At 56.3% G+C, this 26,209-nt stretch overlaps 11 protein-coding genes across 11 annotated transcripts; 8 read left to right on the top strand and 3 right to left on the bottom strand.

The window, feature by feature from the left end:
- Positions 1–737: 737 nt before the first annotated feature.
- F5144DRAFT_487096 (myosin-like coiled-coil protein-domain-containing protein) lies at positions 738–2,529 on the top strand (the record flags this gene model as incomplete). Its single annotated transcript, XM_066785588.1, has 3 exons — positions 738–1,011; positions 1,207–1,478; positions 1,543–2,529. The coding sequence occupies 3 exons, from the start codon at positions 738–740 to the stop codon at positions 2,527–2,529; spliced, it is 1,533 nt and encodes a 510-aa protein (XP_066645153.1).
- Positions 2,530–3,537: 1,008 nt separating this feature from the next.
- Positions 3,538–5,066, top strand: F5144DRAFT_646478 (uncharacterized protein; the record flags this gene model as incomplete). Its single annotated transcript, XM_066792893.1, has 2 exons — positions 3,538–3,960; positions 4,330–5,066. The coding sequence occupies exons 1-2, from the start codon at positions 3,591–3,593 to the stop codon at positions 5,064–5,066; spliced, it is 1,107 nt and encodes a 368-aa protein (XP_066645154.1). The 5' UTR covers positions 3,538–3,590.
- An 871-nt stretch (positions 5,067–5,937) lies between these two features.
- Positions 5,938–7,110, top strand: F5144DRAFT_568992 (2-nitropropane dioxygenase). The gene has a single exon (XM_066788673.1). The coding sequence runs from the start codon at positions 5,976–5,978 to the stop codon at positions 7,056–7,058; it is 1,083 nt and encodes a 360-aa protein (XP_066645155.1). The 5' UTR covers positions 5,938–5,975; the 3' UTR covers positions 7,059–7,110.
- Positions 7,111–7,163: 53 nt separating this feature from the next.
- Positions 7,164–7,588, top strand: F5144DRAFT_198954 (uncharacterized protein). The gene has a single exon (XM_066782887.1). The coding sequence runs from the start codon at positions 7,270–7,272 to the stop codon at positions 7,489–7,491; it is 222 nt and encodes a 73-aa protein (XP_066645156.1). The 5' UTR covers positions 7,164–7,269; the 3' UTR covers positions 7,492–7,588.
- On the bottom strand, positions 7,589–8,506 carry F5144DRAFT_198953 (acyl-CoA N-acyltransferase). Its single transcript, XM_066782886.1, has 3 exons — positions 8,458–8,506; positions 8,150–8,370; positions 7,589–8,089 (listed from the first exon to the last, which is right to left on the bottom strand). Exons 2-3 carry the CDS (start codon positions 8,316–8,318, stop codon positions 7,686–7,688), a joined length of 573 nt encoding a protein of 190 aa, XP_066645157.1. The 5' UTR covers positions 8,319–8,370; positions 8,458–8,506; the 3' UTR covers positions 7,589–7,685.
- Positions 8,507–9,209: 703 nt separating this feature from the next.
- Positions 9,210–10,910, top strand: F5144DRAFT_198959 (uncharacterized protein). The gene is made up of 2 exons (XM_066782888.1): positions 9,210–10,106; positions 10,184–10,910. Exons 1-2 carry the CDS (start codon positions 9,433–9,435, stop codon positions 10,698–10,700), a joined length of 1,191 nt encoding a protein of 396 aa, XP_066645158.1. The 5' UTR covers positions 9,210–9,432; the 3' UTR covers positions 10,701–10,910.
- A 444-nt stretch (positions 10,911–11,354) lies between these two features.
- F5144DRAFT_487725 (Metalloenzyme, LuxS/M16 peptidase-like protein) lies at positions 11,355–14,575 on the bottom strand (the record flags this gene model as incomplete). The annotated part of the gene is made up of 2 exons (XM_066785626.1): positions 11,355–11,537; positions 11,603–14,575. 2 exons carry the CDS (start codon positions 14,573–14,575, stop codon positions 11,355–11,357), a joined length of 3,156 nt encoding a protein of 1,051 aa, XP_066645159.1.
- Positions 14,576–15,748: 1,173 nt separating this feature from the next.
- Positions 15,749–16,813, bottom strand: F5144DRAFT_569000 (60S ribosomal protein eL36). Its single transcript, XM_066788674.1, has 5 exons — positions 16,702–16,813; positions 16,564–16,581; positions 16,334–16,434; positions 16,188–16,269; positions 15,749–16,135 (listed from the first exon to the last, which is right to left on the bottom strand). The coding sequence occupies exons 1-5, from the start codon at positions 16,744–16,746 to the stop codon at positions 16,055–16,057; spliced, it is 327 nt and encodes a 108-aa protein (XP_066645160.1). The 5' UTR covers positions 16,747–16,813; the 3' UTR covers positions 15,749–16,054.
- Positions 16,814–17,009: 196 nt separating this feature from the next.
- On the top strand, positions 17,010–20,306 carry F5144DRAFT_199080 (uncharacterized protein). The gene is made up of 7 exons (XM_066782889.1): positions 17,010–17,475; positions 17,531–17,849; positions 17,899–18,078; positions 18,129–18,286; positions 18,335–19,329; positions 19,376–19,578; positions 19,657–20,306. The coding sequence occupies exons 1-7, from the start codon at positions 17,314–17,316 to the stop codon at positions 20,199–20,201; spliced, it is 2,562 nt and encodes an 853-aa protein (XP_066645161.1). The 5' UTR covers positions 17,010–17,313; the 3' UTR covers positions 20,202–20,306.
- On the top strand, positions 20,242–21,595 carry F5144DRAFT_199092 (uncharacterized protein). The gene has a single exon (XM_066782890.1). It carries the CDS (start codon positions 20,355–20,357, stop codon positions 21,165–21,167), a length of 813 nt encoding a protein of 270 aa, XP_066645162.1. The 5' UTR covers positions 20,242–20,354; the 3' UTR covers positions 21,168–21,595.
- Positions 21,596–23,743: 2,148 nt separating this feature from the next.
- On the top strand, positions 23,744–24,998 carry F5144DRAFT_199146 (uncharacterized protein). The gene has a single exon (XM_066782891.1). The coding sequence runs from the start codon at positions 24,049–24,051 to the stop codon at positions 24,802–24,804; it is 756 nt and encodes a 251-aa protein (XP_066645163.1). The 5' UTR covers positions 23,744–24,048; the 3' UTR covers positions 24,805–24,998.
- Positions 24,999–26,209: the final 1,211 nt, after the last annotated feature.

Consider the following 26,209-nt stretch of genomic DNA (forward strand, 5'->3'; position numbering starts at 1 on the left):
GTTTTGCCCGCCACTTCCCCCACCGAGGACAAACCCGACTCGATGGAAGGGGCAGGGCCGAGTGCTGTGAGTCGCCGCGGGTGAATGCACCGATTGTCTTGTCCACGCTCTGCCACGGCATGAATTGGTACTGCTCCACACCTGAGTTTTAGCAGCGGTTCCAGGTTTCCCCAGGGCTGGACGAGGCTAATGCAATTGCGACGACATTCTGGAGACGCAGGAGCAATCTCTGCAGTTGCTCGCCTGCTCAACCACCAGCACCTACCTAGTGCGACCCTAACACTCATTCTCCTCTACTCTCGGGACCCCTGCTCAACTGCAGACGGCGCAGTATTGTAACTAACGCGCTGAGGGTTTTGGTTAACTATAACCCACACACGTTCCCCTTCGCAGCGGAGCATCCATAGCCTGCATTCCGTCCCGAGTGTGCATCACTAGGTACCTGAGGGACACATGACGCCCCCCGCTGTCGTCTGATTGAATAATCCGTCCGCAGTGCTTTCATCAGGGTCCTTTCGTCTGTAGACGACGTCGGGACTCTCAGAGCGACTGGCAGTTACGAGGAGGAGGACGCTCGGTCGCTGTCCCCCGCGCCCAGGCTACATCGCCACTACCAAGGTTAAATAGCGTATGGGATACCGGATTTCCCCACGACAACGGTTCTTTTACTCACCACTTGTTACTTTGTATATTAGGCCTCGCACAGGCAGCTATCAATGTCCTTGGCCAACCCCACGATGGCTTCAGCAACTGTGGTACCCCGACCCGCGACCCCCGTGGCGACTGGAACCCCGAATCAACCACCGCCGTCCGACCCTGCCCATGCGACTAGGCATAATGTTCCCGGCCATGACAACCGACCCGCTCCGGCACCGCCTGCCGTTGTCCCTGGAAAGAAGGGGAGGCAGAAAAAGACACCCGAGCCGAACGAAGCGTCCAAGCTCATTGCGCAAAGAATTTCTCAGCTCGAGCACGATGCCGCCGGCGAAAAAGACCAGGAGGCTGATATCGGTGGGTACAGGTCCCTATTTTTACTGCAGCTGCTGGGTTAAAAGGGCCTTGAGCTGCTTTCTTTTTGACCCCTCGTCTTGGGTGGGGTTATGAGGCGGGGAAGTTGTTGCCGACGTAATGCTCTCATGGAGCATTGATGGTAGAATGACGCGGGGAGGGGGCTCACTTTGGGATTTGACAACTGACTAGTGGCAGAGCGGGAGGTTAAAAAGGCGAATCGGGAGCTGCACAGCCAGACGGCGAAAATGAGCGAGCTCCAAAAAATCGATCACCTAACGAAGCGATGTTCCGATCTTCTCTCGGATATGAAACGACACGAGCGCGAGAGTATCAAAAACAAAAAACGAGGGGACCAGTTGCAAAAAGACAAGGACACCAGCAGGAACGAACTTAACAAGACCGTGTCTCTCAAGGAGAAGCTGGAGAAGCTCTGCCGCGAGCTTCAAAGGGAGAATAACAAGTTAAAGGTGCGCTCCCCTGCCGGAGGGTTGGTTGTTGGAAGCCGGTGTGCTGATGGAATGGCTCGGGCAGAACGAGAACAAGACTCTTTCCGACACTCAGGTGCGAAGCCAGAATACCTGGGACGAAAGATATTCGGGCATTCTTAGGCGGATGGACGACTATCAGGAGGAAAAGGACAATCCGCGCAAGCAGGTGGTGGACATGGAGATGGAGGAGCTGTACGTCGGCCCTGTGTGCTCCCCTGACTCACAGCTCACGGTTCCTAGGTTCTGTCAGCGCTTCAAATCCTTCATCGACCAGTACGAGCTCCGGGAGCTGCATTTCCACTCGCAGATGCGCACCAAGGAACTCGAGGTTCAGTACAACCTGGCGAGGTACGAGCGGGAGAAGAAGAATTATGAGGCGGAACTTGGGCGGTCGAGGCAACTCAACGCGCAGGTGCAGACGTTCTCCAAGACAGAGACGGAACTGAGGCAACAGCTCAACGTCTATGTGGACAAGTTCAAACAGGTCTGTCCTGTCCGCCGCCGCCAGCCGAGCGCGCAGACTGACGCGCGGGCACAGGTCGAGGATACGCTCAACAACAGCAACGACCTATTCATGACGTTCCGAAAAGAGATGGAGGACATGTCTAAGAAGACAAAACGACTCGAGCGCGAGAACGAGAACCTCAAGCGGAAGCACGACCAGGTCAACGGCAACATCCTCAAAATGGCGGAAGAACGGAATAAGAACCTGGGCGAGATCGACGAGCTGAAGAAGAAGCTCGAGAAGCTCAACGGCATCATCAAGCAGATGCAGCAGCAGGGTCGGGGCATCCCGCCGGGGTTGACGGGCACGGTCGATAACGGGTATGTGGAGGGAGATCTGGACGGAGACGAGAGCGAGTATGAGGACGATGAGTACGACGAAGGCGAAGACGAGGAGGTTAGTGACGATGCCGACGAGTACGACGACGAGACCGAGGACGAGCTGCACCAGCAGCCCCAGCCCCAGCCGTACGGGCCCGAACGACCCCCTCCCGCGCCGGTCGCCGCTACTAATGGCCATCGTTAAGACGCTTTTGGGGAATGTATGATTTGCGGAATAAATAAGTTACGAGCATGCGGCTTGCGGTCCAATTTGTTGGCGAAGCGAAGGATATCCTGGCGTCGGCGTCCACTCAAATATTTTCTTCGCCTGATCTCACTCACCTCACCACTGGGCCATTACCCATGACAGACCCTTGATCGAGCTCACCAGCGGGTATCCTAGGTAGAGCCACCTAGTTACTGTACTAGGTAGCTACATAGCGTGACCCAGTATATTTTGCAAATACTGAACCCCATGTTCTTCAGGCCGTGCGCTGTGCCACCTGGCTCTCTGGGATTTTGGTCGATCTGTTGTGATGCTGTTTGAGCGTTGCGATGATCTCATCGCCAGGTGGCCCCGCAAGGATGCTCCGATTTACCTACGATCCGCCTTCCGAATCCAGCTGGCAACCAGTGATATAGCGGGGCTTCCCCAGTGTCTCACCTCGGGCTATGCATCAATCCATGATTAGAACGGCGCAGCCCGACCGGACCTTCTTTTGCCGGCATATGGGAATGCGGCCCTGAAACAATCCAGTTGCGGCGGGCAACCTCTAACGACGAATGACCCATCATCGATTGCGCCGCACGCCACGACTCATTTACGTTCTTGTACATTCCTTTCGCCGTCGGATTTTACTGCCCGGACCAGATGCCGACTCCCTGGCCATCGCGTCCGCTCACTCCAACTCGACCGCGGGCACTAGCTCCAGCGCATTTCATCCCATTCCATTGAACAGCCGTCGCCGGTTTTCTTTCCTCCAGATCCGAACACTGTCACCACTCGTCAACAACGGGCGCACCCCAACTGACGCAACAAATCGATATCTCGAATGTCGCCCCTCCAGCGGCTCCAACGTCAAAGCGACCGCTAGCTACATAGCTACCACCCGACGACAGCTACGCCCGAGTCCATCGTCCCAACCACCGACCGCAAACCCACCAATTCACCCACACAACCACAACCACACTCCCAAACCAACTTAATACCCCCCAAACAACTCAACCACAACCCATCCCACACACCCCCCCTCTAAAAAAAAAACAATGGCCTTCATCCAAGACCCGCGCCTCCGCCAGACCTGGAACCAATTCTCGCACACCACCGAAGCGGTAACCTCGGACGCCGCGGCCGGCATCTGGACCTTTGGGCACCGCTACATCAACCCCTGCCTGGCGTCGCTGGCGGGGGCCGTCGACTCGTGCACCGCCGTGTGTCTGGGCGATCGCGACGAGCGGGCGCGGCGCGCGAGGGAACGGGATAGGGGGGCGAGGGGGTCGCGGAGGAGTGTTGGTGTAGGTGGTGGGGTGGCGCCGGAGTATAGTTTTGATTTTTATGATGATTGGGAGGAGGATTTTGCGGATGAGTTTGAGGTTGGGGTTGGTGGTGGGGGGGAGGATGGGGGGAGGGGTGGTGGTGGTGGGGGGAGGGGGATATTGGGGGGGGATTGGGATCGGTTGTTGGCTGGGACGGGGTCGGGGAATAGGGGGGGTTCTGGGGGAGGGGGAGGGGGGGATGTGGTGGATCAGCCGCGGCGGAAGAGGGGGATGAGTTATGGGACGAGGGGTGCGGTGGGGAGGAAGAGCTCCGGCGAGGAGGATCCGAATGTTATTCCCAGGACGGCGCCGTTAGGGTTTCTGGGGAGGCTGCCGTTTAAGATTGTGGGAAGTTTGAGGTACAAGCCGTCGGCGGCGAATTTGAGGGAGCATCCTGGTGGCGGCGGGGGGACGGAGCAGGGGTATCACGGGGAAGGGCTGAGGGATGATGAACATCAGCCGTTGTTAGGAGGGGGCGATGAGAGGAGCCCAAGGCCTCAGCCAGGGAAGAGGCCGAGGAGCGATACCACGAATTCAGGGGATACGTCAAGCTCTTATCGGTCAAGGGGAGACTTATTCCCGAGCGACGGGGAAGGGGATGAGGACGCGGTGCCACTAGATGACGAATTTACGGTGGCCCTGGAACGAGTCGACGACCGGGGTAGTACGAAAACCCGCAGCAGCAAGGGGAAACGACCGGCCGATAGGGATAGGGGCTTATCAAGGACAGTTTCCCGAACTACACTATCGTCAACAACTACACCGGATGAAAGCAAGTGGGATAGCAACCCGGTATCTCCCGTTCAGGAAGTGGAAGCCGTGGAACGAGTCCCCTCGCTAGAGGATCTCCGGCGGGAAGAGGAACAAGCCGCGAAGGAAGAATATGAAGAGATCGAGAGGAGGCGGAGGGCCGCGGCGCAATTGGCCATGCAGAAAGGGCTAGGCAAAGAGGATGCCGAAGCTCTGAATAAGTCCGATGAGGCGGCAGACGACGCCCCGATTAATCAACTTCAACATATCCCGGCAGAGGACCTCGCCCCGAAGAGACGCCGACCCACGATGGAGAATGATGAGCTCGAAGAATTCGAATTTAAAGCACCACAAACAGCAATCCGGGAACCCAGCCCCATACCAACGAAGGAGGCTAACGGCAAGCTACAAAATGAAAACACCTTTGTGCCAGCACGGTTGCCGCATTTTGGTTGACTCCTTTCGACTAATGAAGGGGTGTTTAAAAAAGGACCTGGGACGAGTATCTTTATGAGATGGCTAATGGTTGCAACGCTTTACGACACCGGCCACACTCTCTCTCCCTTGAGTTTAAAGGGGTCAAAGGAGGGGAAAATGCTATGATACCTTTCGGGGATGTGTAACTTTGACTTGGTTTGATATCCCGGCGTCGGTCTTCTAGATGGGTGAATGGTGAATGGTTTATGATAGACGCTGCATGATTACCATGCGCCCGGCTGGCAGCATCATTGGGATTAAATTGGATGATTTGTATATATATATAACATATCAAAGGCTGAATACTACCGGAAGCCATCAAATTTCAGCGCCAGTTCCTGATATCGAAGATTGAGGTACCCAGTTGCACCGTAGTTGACTTGCAGCTGGGAGAGTAGATGCCAAGGCCCCAGCCGGTGACTTGCAGTTGCCTCGGCTCCTCCCCGCTCCCCGCATCTTGGCTTCTCGGTTCGAGCCCGGGTGCCAGGTTGCGGACTCCACTCAGTGGGCCACAGGGGCATCTTCCCCTGGTCTTGGTTGCTTGTTGGGGAAAGATGAGGGACAGAACTCGGTTTGATGTGTTGTATCGAAATTGCTTGTGATTCCGACCGTTTGGTATTTCTATCTTGTTGGCTTTTTCTTTCTTTCCTTTTTACCATCAACCCACTTCCCTCGCTCTTGTTCTTTTAAGCGCTCGGCATAGCTACCCTTTCACCACTAGGCCAGCCATCGGCTTTCATTCTCGCTTCCACCCTCCTCTCACTTACACCCCAATCAACCTCCGAACAACCCGCGAACCACAACCACAACCACAACCACAACTACAACCACAACTACAGCCGCTACCACAACCACAACCACAACCACAACCACCCCAAACCGCCCACCATGCCCACCACCACCACCCCTAACGCCCCCACCGGCCCCATCACCACCCCCCTAACCATCCTCCTCGGTATCCGCCACCCCATCCTCCTCGCCGGCATGGCACGAACCTCCAACGGCCGCCTGGCCGCCGCCGTCTCCAACGCCGGCGGCCTCGGCGTAATCGGCGGATTCATGTACACGCCCCCCCAACTGCGCGAAATCGTGGCCGAGCTCAAAGCCCACCTCGCCTCGCCCGACCTACCCTTCGGGATCGACCTCGCGCTGCCGCAGGTCGGGGGCGGGGCGCGCAAGACGAATCACGATTATACGGGGGGCCGGCTGGAGGAGCTGATCGACATTACGGTGGAGAGCGGGGCGAAGTTGTTTGTGAGTGCGGTGGGGGTGCCGCCCGCCGGGGTGATTGAGCGGTTGCATGGGGCGGGGATTTTGGTCATGAATATGGTGGGGCATCCGAAGCATGCGGTGAAGGCGCTTGAGTTGGGGGTGGATATGATTTGTGCGCAGGGAGGGGAGGGCGGTGGGCATACGGGGGATGTGGCGAATAGTGTGTTGATTCCGGCGGTGGTGGATGTTGCGAGGCAGTATAGGCCGAAGATGCTGGGTGGGGAGCAGACGGCGCTGGTGGTTGCGGCGGGCGGGATCTCAAACGGGCGGGGGTTGGCCAGCTCGCTGATGCAGGGCGCGGCGGGTGTGTGGGTGGGTACGAGGTTCGTGGCGAGTGTCGAAGCTGGGTGCAGCGAGGAGCATAAGAAGGAGGTGGTGAGTTGCGGGTTTGAGGGGACCGAGCGGACGCTGGTGCTCAGTGGGCGGCCGCTGCGGATGAAGACGAATGACTACATCCGGAAGTGGCACGCGCAGCCGGACAAGATCCAGGAGCTCTGCAGCAAGGGGGTGGTGCCGATTGAGCATGACCTTGAGGAGGGAAAGGAGATTGATGTGCCCCATCTCATGGGGCAAGTGGCCGGAGCCATTCAGAAGATCCAGCCGGCTGGGGAGATTGTGGACGAGATGGTGGCCGAGGCCGTCGACATGCTCAAGCTGGCTAACGTATACTTGAGTGGGGGGAAGGGGAGCAAGTTGTAAGCTATTTGTGTGTACATGGTTGAAGTATCGCTCTAGGCAGTTTAATGGGAGTTATGGGAATATCATGTTTGTTGTCTACTCTGGTATAACCTAAATATGGGCTGTCCCAGCTCGGAATCGCACTCGCAAGTCCAACGATGGTCTACTATCCAAGAGCGCCATGTTAACATAGTAGGCGAGGCCGGTTAGCAACCCCCTAAGCCCAGAGTGAATGCACATAGCGCAAATCAACGCCAACATCGTCTTCAGCTTAGTAAAACCGTTGCGGCTCGACGGCCAGGAACGTCCCGTGACATTCAAGGCTGAATCTCGAGCGACGGGTGAGGTCAACACACCTTCTGTTGTCTGGGGGATGGTATCGTGGTGCTTCGTCCGATTGCGATGGCGGGCCCCCGAAAATCGGAAATATGGGGAAGTTCAGGCAGTCCCTTGAACGCAGATCGTGGAGGGTTTAAACATCGTTTGGGAAGCCATTTGCCTGCTAGCCGTCTTCTCGTCTGTCGGCTTCATAGAATGCCGTGGGTATTTCATATACCAAGATCACGGCTGCATCATATGGTGCCCCAGTCGACTCTCCACTTCGAGGCGTATCTCAATGGCAGCTTGGGCGACGAGCCAGAGCAGCTCTCACCACACATCGCTGGGGTCCACCTCGTGCTTCTCGCCGTCGTCCCTCACATGTTGCCGCTTTACGTCCCTCTTCATGGGCTTGCGCATGTCGTAAGCGTCCTCGCTCGACAGATTCGGGTCGGTTGAGTGCTCGCCATAGTAGTCCTTGACCACCCGAAAGACGCTGTAGCCCATGTTCTTATAGAAAGTGATCGCCTTGTGGTTGCTGACGCGCACAAACAGGTCGACGAACCAGGCATCGTTGGCATCGGCAGCCACCTCGAGCTGCTCCGTCAGCAGCTTCCCGATGCCGAGACGGCGAGCCTCCGGAGCGACGGTGACGGCGGTGATGTGGGCGTGCCAAGGAAGGTAGTGCTCCGAGAACTGATAAATCTCGGGCGAGGACTCAAGCTTCCCCATGACTGTAGCGATCAGCGGTCAGCGGCCTGAAGAGCAAGCGCAACAAAATGGCCTATCCCTACTATAACCGATGATGTTGCCGTGCTGGTCCTCGGCGACCTGGAAGAGTGACGGCCATTTCGCGTAGTACTGCAGGTAGAAGCCGAGCTCATACGTTTCCGTAAATGGATCGAGGTTGCATTTTGAGAGCTTGTTCAGGTCGTCGGGCCTGAACCTACGGAAGTTGGCCATGGCACGAGCAGAGGCTGCGTTGTGGGAGTTGTCGGCCTGGTTCGAGGGGAGCCTGCGGATATTTTGTTAACGAGGGTCCGCAAGCGTTTGAGCGCACGAGGAGGGGCAGTGATCATGGAAGGTCATTGTGGGGTCTTACAGCAGTTCTTGCTAGTTCCTTCATTGGTCAGCTCCTTGATTAACCCTGCATCTGCCCGCCCCTCCATCGACCTGTTCCTGAAGACCTGAAGAGGCTGAATCCGGTCATTCCGACTTTATTGCCCGTTCCTGGAAATAATATCGAAACCGGCATGGGGTCTGTAATTTTGAGCTTTGAGCTGCTTCGTGTTTTTGTTATTTCTTCTCATTTTTTCTCAGCTCTTGATCTGAAGTGCAGAATCGGAAGGCTTAGTGCAGTAATTTGTACCACGCAAATTCATGCGAACCGTGGTCGTCGTCTCGTTAGAGGTGGGGACCCTGCCCATCTCGGTCCTGTAATCCCATCCCCTGGTCACCCCCCACCGTCAGGCCGCTGTGCCGGCCCAGAAACGGGATTTGGAGTCTTGGACGCGGAATGCTGCATGGCTTTTGAAGAAAATAAAAACTGCGGCCCGACGACCGACCGCTCACCGCGGGATCTGGAGCAAACACTCTCTGCTATTTTAAATCCCATTGCTTTGTCGACGTGACGACTACAACACGACGTTCCTTGCCTTGCGTTAACCACCTCAACTCGCTGGCCCAGTCATTGAAACAATCCGGGGTCAACTTCTGACACCAGCCCGTAATTTTCTTTCCATTAACACCCGGGACCGCCTGTCTATTATTGTATTCGCCCGCCCAGCTATAGACCGCCTGGTCTGATATACCATCGGTTTTCTACGAGTGTTTCTTCGCGGCTCACCGGCGATTCGTCATTCCTGCGCATAACCACGGCAACGAACGACTCCAAACGTCGACTCACTCTACTATCCCGCGAATCCATCATTACATCAACCCATCATTACACCGCGGTTGGGACATCGGCGTACGGAGTGACGGGTAGATAATACCTTGACAACCGTGGCAGCGACTGTTTAATTCGCAAGCTCAGCTCCCCGAACGCAACAATCTTCGATACAGGCAGACCGCCAAAATGTCCTCCCCACGGACACCGCACCACTCGCCCCACCCTTCTCTCGACCACTCGGCCGCCTCCTTCGCTTCGTACTCTCCACAAGAGCGCCGCCAGTCCAAAGCTTCTTCATTCAACGAATCATCCGTGGACCTGGCACTGCCTAGTGGCGGCGGGATCAACGATGCGGGGGGCGGAGGGCTGGGCAATCTGGCCGACGAACTAGCCGCTTTCTCCGACGAGGAGGATTACGACGGGTATGAAGAGGGGGACTACGATGAGGATGCGGCAGATGAGCAAGGCAGCGAAGGGGGGGCACCAGGGATAAGCCTCGATACTGCCGTGGACGACGCCAAGAAAGAGGAGGGGATCAGGGACAGCGGCGTGGACGTCGAGAGTCTATCAGGCTCTGGGAAAGGGCACAGCTCCAAGGGGAGTCTAGCTCTCCCAACGCCGAACGGGAGGGGGCATCGGAGGAAGGGCAGCGAGTACGACGGCAGCGAGTACGGGAGCGAGTCTGACCTCGAGTCACCCGGGATGCCATCCAAACTCGTAGAGCAGATGGACGAGGTCGAGTCGCTTGCCCGCCGGGGGACAGAAAAGAACGGCTCCTCCACCGACGGCACATTCAAGCGCGTAACCGACGGCCTCCGCGACCTCGGCTCCCAAGCCAACGTCGAAGGCGGCGCCACCCGGTAAGCCAGCCCCATCCCCTTCTCTCACCCACCCCTCCCATTCCACCCCCCACTAACCCACCACCCCCCCTCACCAGACTAATAACCGCGCACACCGCCCTCACCACCCACCTCACCCACCAAACCCGGCAACTGCACAACCTCACCTTCCCCCTCCTATCCCCCCTCGCCGCCCCCCCCACCGAAGAAACCCTCGAGACCCTCCTCCCCATGCTCCTGACCCTCACCGACAGCATGCCGCGCCCCAGCACCAGCGCCCTGCAATCCCTCTCCTCGCTGCACACCCTCACCGCCGACCTCGTGCAGACCCTCAACTACCTCTCCGACACGCTGCACATGTCGCGCCAGACGACCACCACCGCCACCCGCCGCCTGCGCGCCGCCCGCGAGACCGTCGCCGAGCTGCGCCGCGACGAAGAGCTGCGCGAGGAAGGGGAGCGTTGGCTGGACCGTGGGGGGTGGGGTGAGCGCCTGCAGCGAAGGGAGTGCGCGCTCGTGTGTGGGGATGTCGTGGGGGGGTTTGAGAAGGTGTGTGATGATTGGCGGGAGAGGCTGGTTAGTCGGCTGCAGCTGGAGGAGGCGGGGCAGGCTTGATCTTGATTTTTGGACGGTCGAGTTGTTGCGAGTTGGGAGGGGGTGAAAAGGGGGTTTGGGATGGATTGAGGGAGGGAAGCGTCGTCGTCTTCTTTGTTTTTGTTTTGTTTGTGGTGCTCTTTTGGGCGGATGGGATGCATATACGACGTTGCGATGCGAGCGGCCGCGGCGGGGGTGGGATAACGAATGGTCTGATACACACACATATACATATACCATAACGGCGTTTTGGGAAGGTCGATGGAGCGAAGGGAGACATGGCGATGGCACAGGTCTGGTGGGATCAAGAACGAGGGTTATCGCGTCCTTGTGGACGGATGGCTGTTGGGTTGGCATAGAGTGGCAGGGTTAGATTTCACTACTGTGTTATTGGCAGGCCAAGTTGGCTGCGCTGGACACTTGGGCAGATGAGTGATGAGATTACAGATGTGGCCGTTGACATCCTACGATGCGTATCTGTGGCCGGGACGGTTCACTACTGACCCTATTTCGTGGTATTTCTCGCGTCTGGCAGGTGGGAAAAACTGGAACTACAAGTCCATGACAGACAACCAAACCTAACCACACATCGAATGAATCAAGCATGCAATTGCGAAAGAGATCTATGCGATATCTACGACAAGCCTAAGCCGGTCCAAGATTTACCCATCTCAATCAATCCGAATCTTCACCCGACTCTGACCCCTCGGATCCATCCTCCATCTCCTCGTCTTCGTCATCTTCCTCCTCCTCCTCCTCTTCCTCCTCATCCGCCTTCAGCCCATAGTCGTTATGGAAATGCGACAGCGTCTGCACCTGGGTCTTGTACCCAGCGGTGCCCAGCGCCTTGACCATGTTCTGTATCATCAAACTGTTAGCCGTTTCTCTCCTAACCACCACAAATCTCAAGAGCAGGGACTCACCTCCTCCATAATCGGCGCGCACGTCACCACCACGTTACTCTTCCCCGGCTCAAACACCGGCATGATAACCTCCCTCATAACAGCGCGGATCTCATCCTCAGTCACATCCCTCACCCGCGCCAGGATCTTGCGATTCCATCCCGGCTCCAAACCCCTCACAACACCCACAACATAATTCTGCTGCGCGGCCGCCGCCATAGTCGCCTGCTCATCCGCCGCGCCAAACACAACCCCACTCACAGCACCCTCCACCAAATGCCTATCCAGCGGCACCTCGCCGGCGGCCAGCTTGGCGACGGTGGCGCGGCTGGCCTCGATGGCCTTGCTGGCGTCGGGGGAGCGGTAGACGCGGAACTGGATGTAGCCGGCGTCGACCTCGCGCGAGAAGGACACGCCGTAGGCGAGGCCGTTGCCGCGCACCGCGTTCCACAGCGGGCCCTCGACCGCCTCGAGGTAGCCGAGCGCGACGAGGTACGCCGGCAGCCGCGGGTCCGAGTAGGATGTGAAGCCTGACGCGGTGCTGACGCTGTAGGAGCTGTCGAGGGTCGTCATGGGGATGACCACGCTGCCGAAGGTGCCGGGCTTTTGGCCCTCCGGGTTGAGGAGGGAGAAGAGCTTGGTGAGGGGGATGATGTCTTTGGTTGGGTTGAGGTGGGGGTTTTTGGTGAGGGTGTCCCAGGCGGCGACGGGGTTGTCGAGTTTGGCGATGTCCGCGGTCACGAGGACGCGCATGTTGTCGAAGGTGAAGAGGCTCTTGCGCAGCTCTTCGAACCACGAGACCACGGTTTCGGGCTCCTTCTCGATGAGCTTCTTTAGGCGGCGCAGATACACGGCCTTGACTAGGGTCCGCTTCGCCGCGAGGTATGACTCGGGCTCGAAGTGGATGGCTATCTCGACCTCGTGAGCCATGATGCGTCCATCTCGCTTCGCCTCCGGGATATCCGCAAGCGCCTTGACAATGGCCGCCTTGATCCTGACAGGGTCAAAGATGATGTCGAACATCAGGGTCCGCAGCCAGCTGATGATGGTAGTGTATTTTTCGCGGTCGAGCCGGAACTGGATGGCCACACCCTCGTAGTCGCCCAACCGGGAAGACGAACTGATGTGGTAGCTGATCGTATCCTTCTCGAGTTGCTTGACCACTTCCTCGAACTCGATACGCTGGCCGTCCCTTGTCACCGGGGAGTTGAAGAAGATATCGGCAAACAGAGGTAGGAGCGGCTTGTACTTGATAGGGGTCTGCGACATGCCTAGGTGGACAGTAAGGTGCACAAAACCGGTGGGGACATCCTCGAATTGCACAAACAGCGGCAGTCCTTGAGGTGCTGCGTCGATGGCTTTCTGCGCGGCGTTATCCAACACGCCCAAATTCCGAGCATTGCCCGACCTCGCCGTTTCCGACTCGATGAAGTGGATAGATGTGGTGCCTGGAACTGGCCACTGATCGAGCACATCGGGCGGAATCGGCTTGTCGTTGTTCTTCTTAGCGTTCTCGAGCTTCTCGCTCAGCTTCTCTAGACCCTCTTTCCCGAGCTCCTCTTTCCTCTTGGCTAGCCGCGCCTCCTCGTTTGCTTTGAGGGTTTTGGCGAGCTCCATGGACGGTTTACCCAAGATGGAGATGTGATGGGCATCCGAGATCCATTTCTTCAAGAATGCTCGCCATTGATCCTCGGTCCAGCCATCGAGGATATCGTACTCGCTCAGTGAAGATAGTTCCTTCAGGGTGGCGCCATTACGCTTTCCAAAGAGGTAGTCGGTAATAATATTAGTGGCGTAGAACCCCTCCGAGCCTTCAGCTTGAAGCTTCACTTGGCGTTTCTCGCGCTGCAGGCACTCTTTGATGTAACCCATGTCCAGGGGCTTCGATGCGACCTCCTTGAGAAGATTGATGAGACGCTGCTCAACAAAGGCGAGCTTCTCGGTAGCAACACCGGTTGGCTGGAACCAGATAACCGAGTTTGGCCTGCTGTCCCACCAGTATGAAACTGAGCTCGCAAGGTGCTCCTTCTCGACCATGACGTTCTCGATGACCGACACGGACGACCCGCAAAGATATGTCATGATAATGTTCACGGCTGTCCCCTCGATCTGGTCGATGCAGCTGGGGCCGAAGAAAGCCACCACAATCTCACCCGTCGACTCGTCTTCTTCCGGAAACTCGACTGTCTCGACGATGGTCCTCTCTAGTGGCGGCGGCTGGGCGGAATCCACAAAAGGACGTTTGAACTGGGGATCCGGAGGTGGGATGTCATCCTTGATGCTCTCCTCGAAGTCGTCCAGTATCTTCAAGAGGTCGTCGTGATCAGCTTCGCCGATGATAACGATGGCAAGGTTCTGAGGCTGGTACATGGCCTTGTGGAACTCTCGGATACGCTGTGGGGTCAGAACTCTGAGTGCTTCCATCATGCCACCGGTCTCGTATCTAAACCCGATGTTTTCCGGGTATAGTAGCCGGCGAGCCCGGAGATCCATGAGCTCGTTGCTGCTGTATTGCAGAGCCTGCATCTCGGAGTAGACGACACCAGCATCATTGCCCTCGCCGTCGATATGGTGGACCTCGGTCACGCAGGCATCGTCGGTGATGTTGGGGACGACAACATGTTCGAGGTAGACGGGGAGAATCTGAGCAAAGCCCTCCCATCCGGCCGTCTCGAGCGTGTAGGCGGTGTGGTCGACGGCAGTCCAGGCGTTGGTGTTGGAATAGGCCCGACCGGCCAACTTATCCAGCAGTCCCTTGTATTTGTAGCTCTTGGAGCCCATAAAGACAAGATGCTCGAGGGTGTGGGGAGCGCCTGAGTCGTCGAAGATCTCGGTGGCTAGGGTGAAATAGCCGTTGATCTTGGGCCCTTTGCGGTCGGCCACAATGACCTGCATGCCGCTTCTCTCCGACTCATACTGGGTGATGGTCGTCGGGGCATAGTCGGTGCTGAAGCTCTGGACCTTGCGGAACCGGGGTCTCTGTTGGGTGGTCATGTTCCGGCCTGTCACTAATTGCATGAGACCCTGAAGGTAACTAGGGGATATGTTAGCAGTTGAGCAGCAGGGTTGCATTTTGTGTCTGCTAGGAATCTGCCCATCCGATGGCTATGGTTGACATATCATCGCCGGGGTTTAAGTGACAACAACAGCAAAAGTTCGCTGTAAAGCATACCCAAAGTCCAACGACTGCTCCGGGGTATCCCGTGCCGAGACGACTCTGCTGATCGTGAACGCGAACCACAGGAGCAGTGTCCCTAATATGAAACTCCGGGAAGGCATCTCGCCGTGGTATAGGAGATGATAGGCAGTATGGTCATCGGAGAAGGTGAGGCAGGAGAACGGGGGGATGAGGCTTTGGGGTTGACAAGTGCCTCATGCCATGAAGAGTTGACGATAATGATTCTGCCGGGGAACCACAGATATCCTTGTCTCACCAAATGTGGTACGCTATTGCGACATGATGTGGATAGATAGATGGATAGATGCTGACAGACAGACGTACGTACCGGGTTGGTGAATGCAGGCTGCCAGCAAAGGGTCGCCTTGCTGCCTGGCCGAGGAGTTGAAGACCAATAGCGGTGTAGCTGCGTCCTTGCAGCTGATCGCTCTGGGGGTAGTGGGATATGGGAAATTGTCGGGGGCCAAGGTTTAGGTCTGGCGGGCTCTCGGTCGATTAGTTGTTGTGTGCGGGGAGTTGTGTGGTTTTGGTAGTTTTCTCTCTCTCTCTTTTTTTTTTTCCTTTTTCCTTTTTCGGAGACTAGAATAAACGTGGAAACACAGTAATGGTTTCAAGTTTTCGTCACAATTCCCATTTCTGTAAGACGCCGTAAAAAGTCTTACCGAGCACGGCAGTTGTAGCTCATGGACAGCCAACAGAAGGCGCACCTATCCACAACCCAGTTGCAGCCCTGTTGGTTGTTGTACGGTGTAATCGTGAATCCCTGAATGGCGGGGCAGCGGCCGCCCGGGTGTGTGCCCCGCAGTGTCAGCTCACAGTGAGGGTCCACAACCACGGCGTCGGTGGGCACAGAGTTAGGCTGCGATGGTATCTGATAGAGGACTGGTTCCCGATTGGCGCCGGATCCGAGGCGAAAAGTGGCAGGCCGGATGAGGGTCGGTATAGTGCGCCCCAAAACGACTTGCTATTGCGACGGCCGTTGATGACTAGGTAGCGATGGCTACCTACGTAATGGGTGACAGTGCTAGGGTATATTCACATTCGCAGACAAGAATATGCAAGTCACTTGGGCAAGGTTCGTAAAATTCACCACACATTTAACATGTTAAATAGGGTATCAAGACAACCACGAGGCCGATTTTGGCCTGGTCTAGATAGCGAGCTCTTTCTGAGAGCAAGGCTAAGGGCGCTCGTCGGGAGAGCAGAGCTCTCTACACCGCTGTCCCTCCCCAGGATCTGTCGTCAAATCCCTCGGCGTCCACCTTATGATGGCATCCCAGAGTAGCGGACGGCACTTAGTGGCCGGCACGGCGAGACTCGGCGATGACACGGTTCATGTCCTCGACCTTCGCCTTGGCACGGCCGAAGGTGCCCAGCTGGTAGGTGGTTAGCGGTAATTCGGCAAAGGAAGCCATCGAGCACGCCTACCTTCTTCTTGGCGAGCTTACGGGCACGCTTGTCCTTGCTGTTGCGGAGAAGTTCGATGATGCGGCGCTCATAGGGAGCAAGGCTATTGAGTCGTCGTTAGTCCCTGTTCAATTCACCCATGAAATGCTATAGAAAAGAAAACGTACCCAGCGACCTCCTTGACGAGCTCGCGGACGAAAGAAGTCCGCTTGCTGAGGTGGCCCTTGGTGCGGCTCACACGCGGCTTGCTGACGCGGGCGGTGGTCTTCTGTATTCGGGGAAGAGCGAACATATCAGCCAAGGTCCATCATCCGCGGATATGCTTCGATATATCCCCGAGAGGATGAAGCAAGTGCGGAGATCCTCCACGAGGTGAGACAAGAAAGGCTTATCTTACGTGGCCCTTGTTGAGACCCTGTGAAATCGCGAGTTAGCATTTTTGCGGTTTGGAGATGTGCAAAACCACCAGCGACAATTGAAGCCGCGCAAGATCGCGCAACTCCGAATTGCGAGGGGAAAAGGGAACAAAACTTACGGTTGCCAGCCCGGTGCGGGGAGTCTCGTTCTTAGAAGCGGCCATTGTGACTGGTGATGCCGTGGTGATTGTCGTCGTGACGCTGAGCGGAAAAAGAGAGGAACAGAATTCGAGGTTTAGTTTTGTGGGTGCAGGGCAAAAGTTCGAATAAAGTGGAGCTACAAAACCAGCTGGCATCAGCTGTAGCTTTTGCAGTGTCGGCCCAAGCTTGGTGGGGCTTCTCCAACGGCCCAGAGCAGGAAGGGCAGGGATTCGGTTCGACAAGGGTCGAAGCTTTGACGCCGACTTCCAATTGGAGACAGCTTTGAACTTTGGAACCTTGGAACCTTGGAACCTTTGACAGGAACAACAACTTGACCTACTTGGACTTACCTCGCCAACGTTAACACGAAGCTCTTGCGAAACGGTCGGCTGCACGGCAGTAATATATGGGTATCTGTTACCGAAGTTACAACCAACTGCGGAACGCCGCAACTTGGTCGAGATCGCCAACTCTACAACGGTAGTCAGGTGTAAAGTTGGAGGGGCCTGGCTTAAAGTGGCCTCAACTCGACAAGTTATCCTGGGTTTCGCTGGCGCCACGCTCCAAACATCATACCTCCTGAACTAGCCATGGCAACTCCCGATCCGCCAGCCGCGCATATGGCGCAAGCCCTCATCGATTTCTCCCTTCTCGGCGCGTTCCCCGAAGACGCTGTCTCGTCACTGCCCATCAACGCCGAATCCCTACCCACGGCCATCAAGGCACTCGCAGACGCCAAGGCAAAGCTTCAGGTACGAGCCTATACATATTGGGAGCTGGGCGCTTGCTAAGCACCCTCTTGCGTAGGCCGAAATACATGCCATCAACGAGGAGACAGCCGACGACGTGAAAACCTGGCAGACGAATGCGCAATCCGTCCAGGACGACATTCTACGATCCAAAGCTCTCGCAGCCGAAATAGTCAAGGCCTCCGAGACCCCTGCCGTGTCAGGACGTACGGTAGACGAGATCGAAGCGAAAGCCGACTTCCTGATTCGCGAGCTGAACTACAATGCCCAAGTCCACGAGACACTCAAGGGCATCAAAACCGTGAATCGGACCCTCGACGAGGTTGAGCAGGCGCGGGATGAACGGCGCATTTTAGATGCACTACACCTACTTGAAAGTGAGCAATGCGCCTATGAGCTTCGCTGGGCGCTGCTAATGTCCCCTAGAGTCCTGGAAGCAACTAGATGTCGTAGGAGTGAACAGGACCTGCCGTGCCGTCAAGCTCCTCGACATCAGGGCGTTCGAACTGAAATCAGATGTGCATGATGTGTTTGATCATGTGTGGAACGCACTTATCAATGTCGATGCGGAGAGCCAGAGGGTCTCAATAAGTAGTAGTCGAGAAGGTGAGTCTTGCCGATGCTGAGTTGTTCGTAGACGGCTCTGACCTGTGTAGATGAGCCAATGAGCCTTGAAGACGCCGTAATAGGCTTGAGGGCATACAATGAGGTGGATGAACGCATGAGCCGCCTCTGGCAGGACATCAACAAAGCGATCCTGCTTCCGAGGATGGACATTAGCAAGGAAACTTTGCCTAGCATCCACATTCAAGATGTGAGTGGACCGATGTCTTTCAATCATCACCTACTCACGTCAGTACAGGGCGCACTTGAACTACGAGGCACGTCAGACAAAACCTTCCAATCTCTCTTCGCAGACCTCGAGCAGGCCTTCTCTTTCCTAGTCCAGCGGCTACCTCCTGACCTTATCGATACTATATCAGCCACCCTACTACCGGAAACAATACACAATATTACGAGTGTCTGGCTCGACTCAGCCGTACCATCATCTCTCCGGGACATGGACAAGTTCCAAGAGGTTATTGAAGCTGCCAAAGCTTTCTGCGCAAGGTTAAAAGCACTTGGCTTCACTAACCTCGGTGGTTTGCAAGAGTGGGCGGACAATGCACCGAAGGTCTGGCTCGCAAAATGCAGAGAAGCTGCGCTAGATTCTATGCGGGTCAAACTTTCTCGGGGTCTCGGGGCCCCGAAGCGGGTGGAAAAGGTAGAGAAGCAGATGGTTTCGAAGTCAGAAGGCCAGCAACTCGTCGCTAATGGCGCTGTCGCTTCTGCCGACGACCACGGCTGGGACGCTTGGGATGATGGCGAGCAGGCGGCCCCAGGAGAAACAGCAACTGGCAAAGCCGACGAGGCCCCGGATGGTGATGACGACGGTGCCGATGCGTGGGGTTGGGGAGAGGAGGAGGCCGCAGCGGAGGAACCGAGCGTGGAAGCTGCGGCGGCACCTAGCGAGAAAAAACCAGACGAGGAAGAAGACCCGGGGGAAGCTTGGGGATGGGGTGACGAGGGCGGCGCCGAAGAAGCCGAAACTGCAGGCAACCCTACAGCGGCCCGATCAGAACCACAGACCAGAGAGTTGGTCCTGAAAGAGACTTACAGCATCTCTTCCCTGCCGCAACCAGTTCTAGACTTGATATTCGCGATAGTTGAGGACGGTGCCGCCTTGACGCACGACAGCCACGCGAGCAGCCCGGTCGCAGCTCAAGCAGCAGGATTATTCAGTCTCCCCACGCTCGTCCTGGCCATATTCCGGGCCATTTCGCCTCACTATTACTCTCCGGGGATCGGCGGAAACATGTAAGTCGGACCCTAACGAACGACGAAACCACGCTAATGGTCCTAGGTATCTCTACAACGACGCAGCCTACCTGGCAGAACAGCTCTCTGAATTTGCCACGACCTGGAAGACACGCAGCGACATCAGCACGCGAGCCCAAAATATGCTGCGGCTAGACAACGACATCAAATCCCTCCAATCCTTCGCCAACCGCGCCTACACCAACGAACTATCCATCCAAAAAACGGTCCTACGTGACCTGTTAGGGGGTAAGCTTCCCTCCCCCCTATCCTCTCCATCCCACCCCCACCTCCCCAAGTGCTAACCTCCCACCCCCCCACACCCAGGCGAACAAAACCTCCTCCACCAACCCGACACCGCCTCCGCCGTCTCCTCCGCCACCGCCCACGCCCGCTCCCTCGCCACGGCCTGGGAGGCCATCCTCGCGCGCTCCGTCTGGCAGCAGGCCGTCGGCAGCCTGGTCGACGCCGTCGCCGCCAAGATGATCGCCGACGTCATGGACCTGCCCTCCATCGGCCAGGACGAGGCCTACAACATCGCTGGGCTGATCTCGTCTGTGGAGGAGTTGGACGATCTGTTCCTGCCGAGTCGGTTGGCGGCGGATTCCCAGGGGGGGGAGGTGAAGAAAGAGGGGGGGGAGGTGCCGGTGACGGCGCAGTTCGCGGGGAATTGGCTGCGGTTGAAGTATCTTAGTGAGGTGCTGCAGAGTAACTTGAAGGATGTGCGGTTTTTGTGGGTGGAGGGGGAGCTGAGTCTGTATTTTACGGCGGAGGAGGTGGTGGATTTGGTGAAGGTGAGCTTTGAGGATAACGTGAGGACGAGGGAGGTCATTCGCGAGATTAGAGGGAATGTGCAGCCGTTGGGGGTGTGAAGGGGGTGGTGGATGGGGTGTTGTTGATGGGGTTGTGGGTTTGGACGGCAATGGATCTTTTACAGCAATTGCGTGGATATAATCGCGGTTGGATTGAGTCGTTTCGCTTGGAGTTTTGTTTTTTGGTGTCGCCAGTCATTCAAGTCCTGCCGAATGCGGTTTGTTTACTTACCCCTGAATCCAGAGCCTCGGCTAGCTATTCCCGAGCCTCAGCTGTTTGTTTCCACCACAACTGCTTCGGGGTGTCCTGCACTACAACAGCACGCGACCTCCTGCAGAGAGAAAGAGAATTGGCAATATCCGGCCTCATTTTTTCCACTACCGCGGTTACCGCGACTCGACAACGCAGCAATCCCCGAATACAGAGAAGACCGCATCCCCAATACGACGTTGCAGCTGTATGTCTCGCGGTCGCCCTGTCCGTGGCCTGCAGACGGCACAGTCCGGAATGCACACGGCGAGGCAAATGGAAATGCGGTCTGCCACACTCAGTCTCTCGCCGGTCTCAATCCTTGGCCTCGTTTGTTTACACACATACAAAGTACGCACCTCCTCTGCAGGGTTGCCTTCTTCTGGCCTCCTACGCAGGGGGCGTGCATATGGCTTTTCCCTGTTTCCATCCAAGTTGATAGGCAACGGCGCATCAAGCATTTGATTGCAGCTTTTTTTTTTTATTGCGGCCGCCCCTCGCCGGCTTCCATCGCCCGCTATTGTGGCGGCGCCAAGTCATGCACGGCTGTCGCCTCATCCCTCGTGTCGGGATGCAGAGGAAGGGGGTCAGGCCATGCTCACGGTACCTGGCTGTACATACGTGGACAAGTACCCGGTTTGCGAGGGCGAGGTGGGGATGGGGAAGGCGGAGCCGAGGCTGGAACGCCGATGCTGTCAGGTACTTTCGGTGATCGGGCCGGGCTGATGGGGAGAAGCAAGGTCTGTCTTGGTTTCTGCGGCTCGGATTGGGTATGATCGGTGATGGGATTCTGCACGGCATATTAAGGCGTAGCGTGGCATGGTGGACTAATGGTCTCGGAGGGCCGGGGGAGGTTTTGGGGAGACCGGTGAGGCGTGGTGGCGTGTGGTCTGGGCTCTGGGCAAACTACATGTACGGTAGGGGCGTGGAGCAGGGGTTGGGGGTGGTTGTTTGCTTTGCCTAGCAGTCTGTTTCCGTTCTCCCGCTTCGGCTGCCTGTACAGTATCCGCCCACAACCGAGTCTTCGGGTCAAGTAGCTTGAGGAGCGTTTTGATGGCGGGTTTCTTGGCTTCTCACATTTCTTGTCTATCAAAAATACCAATTGTGGTGGCTAAGCTAGTGTAGAGTCATTGTTCGCCTCGGAACCGAGACTAAGAATAGAAGACTCAACCGACGCCCCCTACTTTTGGTCCTTGACTATTGGATCAACAAACACCACTTCTAGTGTACGCAGACCTCGCCGATCAACAAGCCACATTCAACAGATCGGGCAAACTGTTCAGAGCCAAGGCTTGTGCGACCCGGGACAACGGGGCAACGAGACGACGTTGGCTCCTGCATCCAAGAAATAGGCGAAGGATTGGACTAGAGAACCGAGACACGGACTAAGCTGGCATGTGAGCAAGGGGCTAAACGTATTCGTCACGAGCAAGAGGGGCTGAGGGGGCTCTCGTGAGACAAAACCACTGGATTCGGAAGCACATGGATATGTGTATATGCGATGGATCGGACATCGAGAAGTCGTCTTTTGCCGTGACGGTGATGGAATGTAGTGGGCCTGATCAAAAGCATGCTCCTGCGTCATGTCTCAACGCTAGTCCTTCTAGGGTCGGCTCAGCCTGGCTGATGCCATGTTAGACGGCGCAGAAAAAAGGAGCCGTGTCTCACTTGTGCGTACAGCATTGGCTAAGGGGAATACAAGCGCATTTCTCCCACGCCCGACTCCTGTGTCGGTTCCCGCAACCCCTGTCCTTGTACATACGCCTTGCTATTGTGTTCCCTCGACAGGACTGGGAGTGGCGCCAGACGAGTTCAGTATATTGATGTCTCACCCTGCTTTGGCTTCTCAACTCTTCTATTATGGACACTGCATGTGCATGTACATACCAAAAGAACCTTGGCTCAAAGCGGGCTCTTCTCGCTCACCGGTCTCTGACCGACCAAATTTACAACACGAAAAGTCAAACATTGATCGATCCTTGCCTATATCAATGAGCTGTTCATTTGTTGCGTGCTGGCCGGTGAGGCGCCCACTTTATGGGCGTCGAGTGTCTCAATGTTGTGTAAGCAAGCAGTGTAATTGACCCGTCAATGACACCGATCTCCAATATGGAAGCTGTACAGTGTTACTGACGCTGCCCTTTCTCCTAAATCCCGCATGTTGTGATCTGGAAAAGGGGGTTGTTGTCTTACACGATGCTCGGTTGGAAACTAACGGATAATACACATCAGATGAAGGCTTGTCAAAGTCTTGCTCCCTGCCATGCCAAGTTCTGAGACGTCAACACTGATGTCGAGAAACGTGACTTATCACGCCACTTCGCCACCACACATACGTGGACATGCTAGGTCGGAGATCGTCCAGGACGGAAATATCAATCCGGCTGATCACCCCCAAAAGAGGCAGACTAGGGCAACACGAGATGCAGATGCAGCACCAGCACGCCGATGAGGCAGGAAAGCCCAGACGAGGCAACCAAATCTCACGAAACACCTGAGGAGTGCATGACATCTGCACTTGACACAGGCCGTGATAGGTCTTGCACTGCCAAAAACCCCCGAGGCAACCGACTGTGTCCGGGTTGTCCCTTGTTACCTCTCGCTTATCTGAAGCTCTTTTCCAAAGTGCAGCAATACTAACCGTGTATGTCCAAGCACCAGCTGATCCTCAACGATCCCCAACTCTCGGCGACAAGATGCCGTATGCGACTGAGTGACAGGGCCAAGACGGATAACTGCAGATAGGCCACACATCGAGGCGGCAGGCGGCGTGTCAGTTGCAGCCAAGCAAGCAGGAGGAGCTGGCAATGCCGTGGTACATGACGCCTTCACACGTCTCCCATCAAACTGCTTTCTGCTGTCACCCAAAGCTCTCGGCGAACTCGGCGAGACGGGGGTCGAGTTTGCTTGGCCGCCGGCCCTAGTCGGGTTTGTTAACGATTCTCTTATCGACGCGGAACGGCGGTGTGTAGTTGTATACCCCAAGTCGACGACAATCCCCGTCCCGAATCCAGGGCAGGTCACCAGGATAGGATCGGGCACGATCATGAAATGCACAACCACATACCTCCCACCCACTCACTCTACTTACCTTGACGGCCACACCGCCAAGGTCCCACCGTCTGCAGAGTCTCTGCATATCATCACATCCCCCCTCCATCCCCTCCTGCTATCCACATGCCGGTATATAACACACTAACACACAGCATAACACGCCCCATCGGGGTAGGTTACACTCTTCACACTCCATACTCATTCCCGGCCCGACTACACACTGAGCCTCCAACCTCGTCAGATGACGCGTCCAGTGACCAAGTTGCGTGACATCCATCCAACTTACTGAGGGCGAACAGAATCCGATATCATATCAGCCCCAAATAACACTAACACTAGCACTAACACTAACACCATCACGGGAATGATGGCGCTTGTTATAGCTCACTCCTGCCTGGCCCTTGTGACACCCCAGTCAGCCCAACCAGTGCCGTGACCCAAACCCCAGCAGTTATCGGTACCGAATGAAATTGGGAGGGGGGGGGCTCATGGTCTGGGGTAAACAAGCCATACTGTGTAAGCCACGAGAAGTGTGTGTGCGAGAAAAAGAAGAGGGCGGGTGCACAAAGAGGCCCGGCTCGGAAGTAGCCGAGCGTGGGAGCCATGGAAGCAGGGGGGGGGCAGGGAGGGGAGGTCCATGGACGGGGCCCGGCCAGGGCCAGCCAGGGGCATGTTGGGGATTCGAGGTTTCTGTTGTTGTTTGATGTCAAACTCTTCTCCAGGTGGTGTGCTGTGTATTGTGCTGTCGTACCATTAGAGTGTACGAATACCCAGAGACAAGGCAGCCGAATAAGCCGGTTGCGAGGCACGGCGCGGCTTAGATCGAGTCAGATAGGCAGACACGGGTTTCTATTTTCCGATTTTCCACTCCCCCCATGTGCGCAACCTATCTGCTCATGTGTGCGCGTGCGTGCGTTCATGCGTTGCGTGTGTTATCGTCTTGCGTGGCTGCCATGGCAGAGTCGTATCATCGTATCACATTATCAGCTATCTGAAAAAACGTACTGGCTGGATGGGGTTGACTGTCAGGTTAGGTCAGGTTGGGAAGCTGACAATGCGGGCAAGTCGTCGGCCGGAAGGAGATGCCCCATCCATTTCCATTCAGCCCAATCTTGGTTGCCCAGCAGGGTGAGGTACCCGTACCACCATCTACTGACAGCGTACGAACCAGCCAACCAACTGCCCAACCAACCAGCCAGCCAACCATTCACCCCGCCGGCCAGCCAGCCACGCAGACGGCTTTGCATATGTCACCCAGTCATCGCCGATAGAGGGAAGCCGCTCCATAAGCAGAAGCAGAGGGCAGGGTGGCATTGTGAGAGCATAAAAAAACTGCGCTTTTGCGATATGCATGGCTGAAAGGGCCGACCGAGCGGGCAAACCAACCGACTGACTGACTGACTGACTCCTGACTGACTGGCAGATGAGACTGCAGGCTGACTGACACTCGGGTATCCCACCAATGTGCCAGAGGGTACACATACCAACCGCCGACGTCACCCCGTTGGCGGCGCAGTCAGGCTTCAGCCGTGGAAGCGGGTAAAGAACGAAAAGAAGCCCTCACTCCCTCCTTAGATCGACGAGCTGTGCCATGGGAGTGGAGCGATTGGTATGGGTTAGTTATCCTATTGTTCGGGATTCCCAAGGATCCGGATTGGGAAGAATTGAGTGAAAAAAAGGGGGAGGGGTGGAATCGGGAGGGGCGGGTGATGGGCGGAAGGTATGGAAGCACCTCATCAACCCTGCCTCATGTGATCTCTCCCCGCCTTATTTTCTTATCTTCCTTTCTTCCTTTCCTTCTTCTCTCGTCATCACGGAGGCTTCCTCCCGTCTGATACCGCTCTGGAATGGTTTGTGATATCCTGGGGGGGCGCGAGTGAGAATTTGCTGATTCTTTTGATGGGGCTGCGAAAGTCCGAGTTGAAGGTTTGCAATGAAACCCAGCCAGCCAGCCAGCCATGCAGATGCAGCTGGTAATCTGTGCGTTGCGTGCTCGGGTTACACAAAGACAAGGTCTGAGTGGCGGTTATTGGGCGTTGGGTTTCGGTGAAGGGGAGAGAACTCAGCTGAAATGGAGTTGCGGTGAACGGGACTGGTTCACAGTCGAGGAGTTAGATTGAGCAATTGATAGTTTCTCTCCCGTGATCGCCATTGCCACCCAGGGGGAATGAGAGCGAGATGTGGTTGTTTCACTTGGGAGTACAAAGTTGGGATGGGAGCGCCACCAACAACATGCTTACAGCAACATCAACGCGCTTATGGGCCACTCAGCACTCACGAGAAATAGCCCCCAAAAAGGGCCAAACAATAGCAGGGATCGACCTCGAGGTTGTTTCGAAAAGTCCAGTACATATCAATAGCACCAAAAGATCCATCTCCAAAAGAAAAAGCGAGGCTTGCCAAGATGTAGGTCCCGCCAAGGGGTGTGTGTGTAGGTGGTGAGCATGCATGCCGAGGCAGCGACCTACCTGGGTACTATAGGTCCACGGACAAGTAGCGTCACTCTTCGGTACAAAAGGTAGATATGTAGGTCTGATTTGTAAAAGTTCGACGCAGTCAGCCGTCAAGCCACGTCCGCATGGGCGATCGGAGGGTCAGGGGGCTGAGGTAGGCGACCCTAAGCAGCCGTGAATGCTTGGAGTCGTTGCCGTTTTGGGGCTGGCGCAGGAAGGAAAAGGGTACATGTACGTTCGAGGTGACGAGCCCCCCCTTCGGTTGTCCGAGAAGGTTTGAACGCCCGGTCGGCCCGGCTTAGGGCTGGAAA

The sequence above is a fragment of the Chaetomium tenue genome (assembly GCF_020726465.1).
Source record: "Chaetomium tenue strain MPI-SDFR-AT-0079 chromosome Unknown F5144scaffold_3, whole genome shotgun sequence".
Lineage (NCBI taxonomy): Eukaryota > Fungi > Ascomycota > Sordariomycetes > Sordariales > Chaetomiaceae > Chaetomium > Chaetomium tenue.

Excerpts from the sequence above, each read along its gene's own strand:
- F5144DRAFT_568992 (XM_066788673.1), top strand. The coding sequence starts at position 5,976 with ATGCCCACCACCACCACCCCTAACGCCCCCACCGGCCCCATCACCACC.
- F5144DRAFT_198954 (XM_066782887.1), top strand. The coding sequence starts at position 7,270 with ATGCACATAGCGCAAATCAACGCCAACATCGTCTTCAGCTTAGTAAAA.
- F5144DRAFT_198953 (XM_066782886.1), bottom strand. The coding sequence starts at position 8,318 with ATGGCCAACTTCCGTAGGTTCAGGCCCGACGACCTGAACAAGCTCTCA. Across the intron at positions 8,090-8,149 it reads CGGCAACATCATCGGTTATA|TCATGGGGAAGCTTGAGTCC; the intron begins GTAGGGATAGGC and ends TGATCGCTACAG.
- F5144DRAFT_198959 (XM_066782888.1), top strand. The coding sequence starts at position 9,433 with ATGTCCTCCCCACGGACACCGCACCACTCGCCCCACCCTTCTCTCGAC. Across the intron at positions 10,107-10,183 it reads GTCGAAGGCGGCGCCACCCG|ACTAATAACCGCGCACACCG; the intron begins GTAAGCCAGCCC and ends CCCCCTCACCAG.
- F5144DRAFT_569000 (XM_066788674.1), bottom strand. The coding sequence starts at position 16,746 with ATGGCCGCTTCTAAGAACGAGACTCCCCGCACCGGGCTGGCAACC. Across the intron at positions 16,270-16,333 it reads CTCGTCAAGGAGGTCGCTGG|CCTTGCTCCCTATGAGCGCC; the intron begins GTACGTTTTCTT and ends ACGACTCAATAG. Across the intron at positions 16,136-16,187 it reads GTAAGCTCGCCAAGAAGAAG|CTGGGCACCTTCGGCCGTGC; the intron begins GTAGGCGTGCTC and ends ACCACCTACCAG.
- F5144DRAFT_199080 (XM_066782889.1), top strand. The coding sequence starts at position 17,314 with ATGGCAACTCCCGATCCGCCAGCCGCGCATATGGCGCAAGCCCTCATC. Across the intron at positions 17,850-17,898 it reads TGCACTACACCTACTTGAAA|AGTCCTGGAAGCAACTAGAT; the intron begins GTGAGCAATGCG and ends AATGTCCCCTAG. Across the intron at positions 18,079-18,128 it reads AATAAGTAGTAGTCGAGAAG|ATGAGCCAATGAGCCTTGAA; the intron begins GTGAGTCTTGCC and ends TGACCTGTGTAG.
- F5144DRAFT_199092 (XM_066782890.1), top strand. The coding sequence starts at position 20,355 with ATGCGGTTTGTTTACTTACCCCTGAATCCAGAGCCTCGGCTAGCTATT.
- F5144DRAFT_199146 (XM_066782891.1), top strand. The coding sequence starts at position 24,049 with ATGGAAGCAGGGGGGGGGCAGGGAGGGGAGGTCCATGGACGGGGCCCG.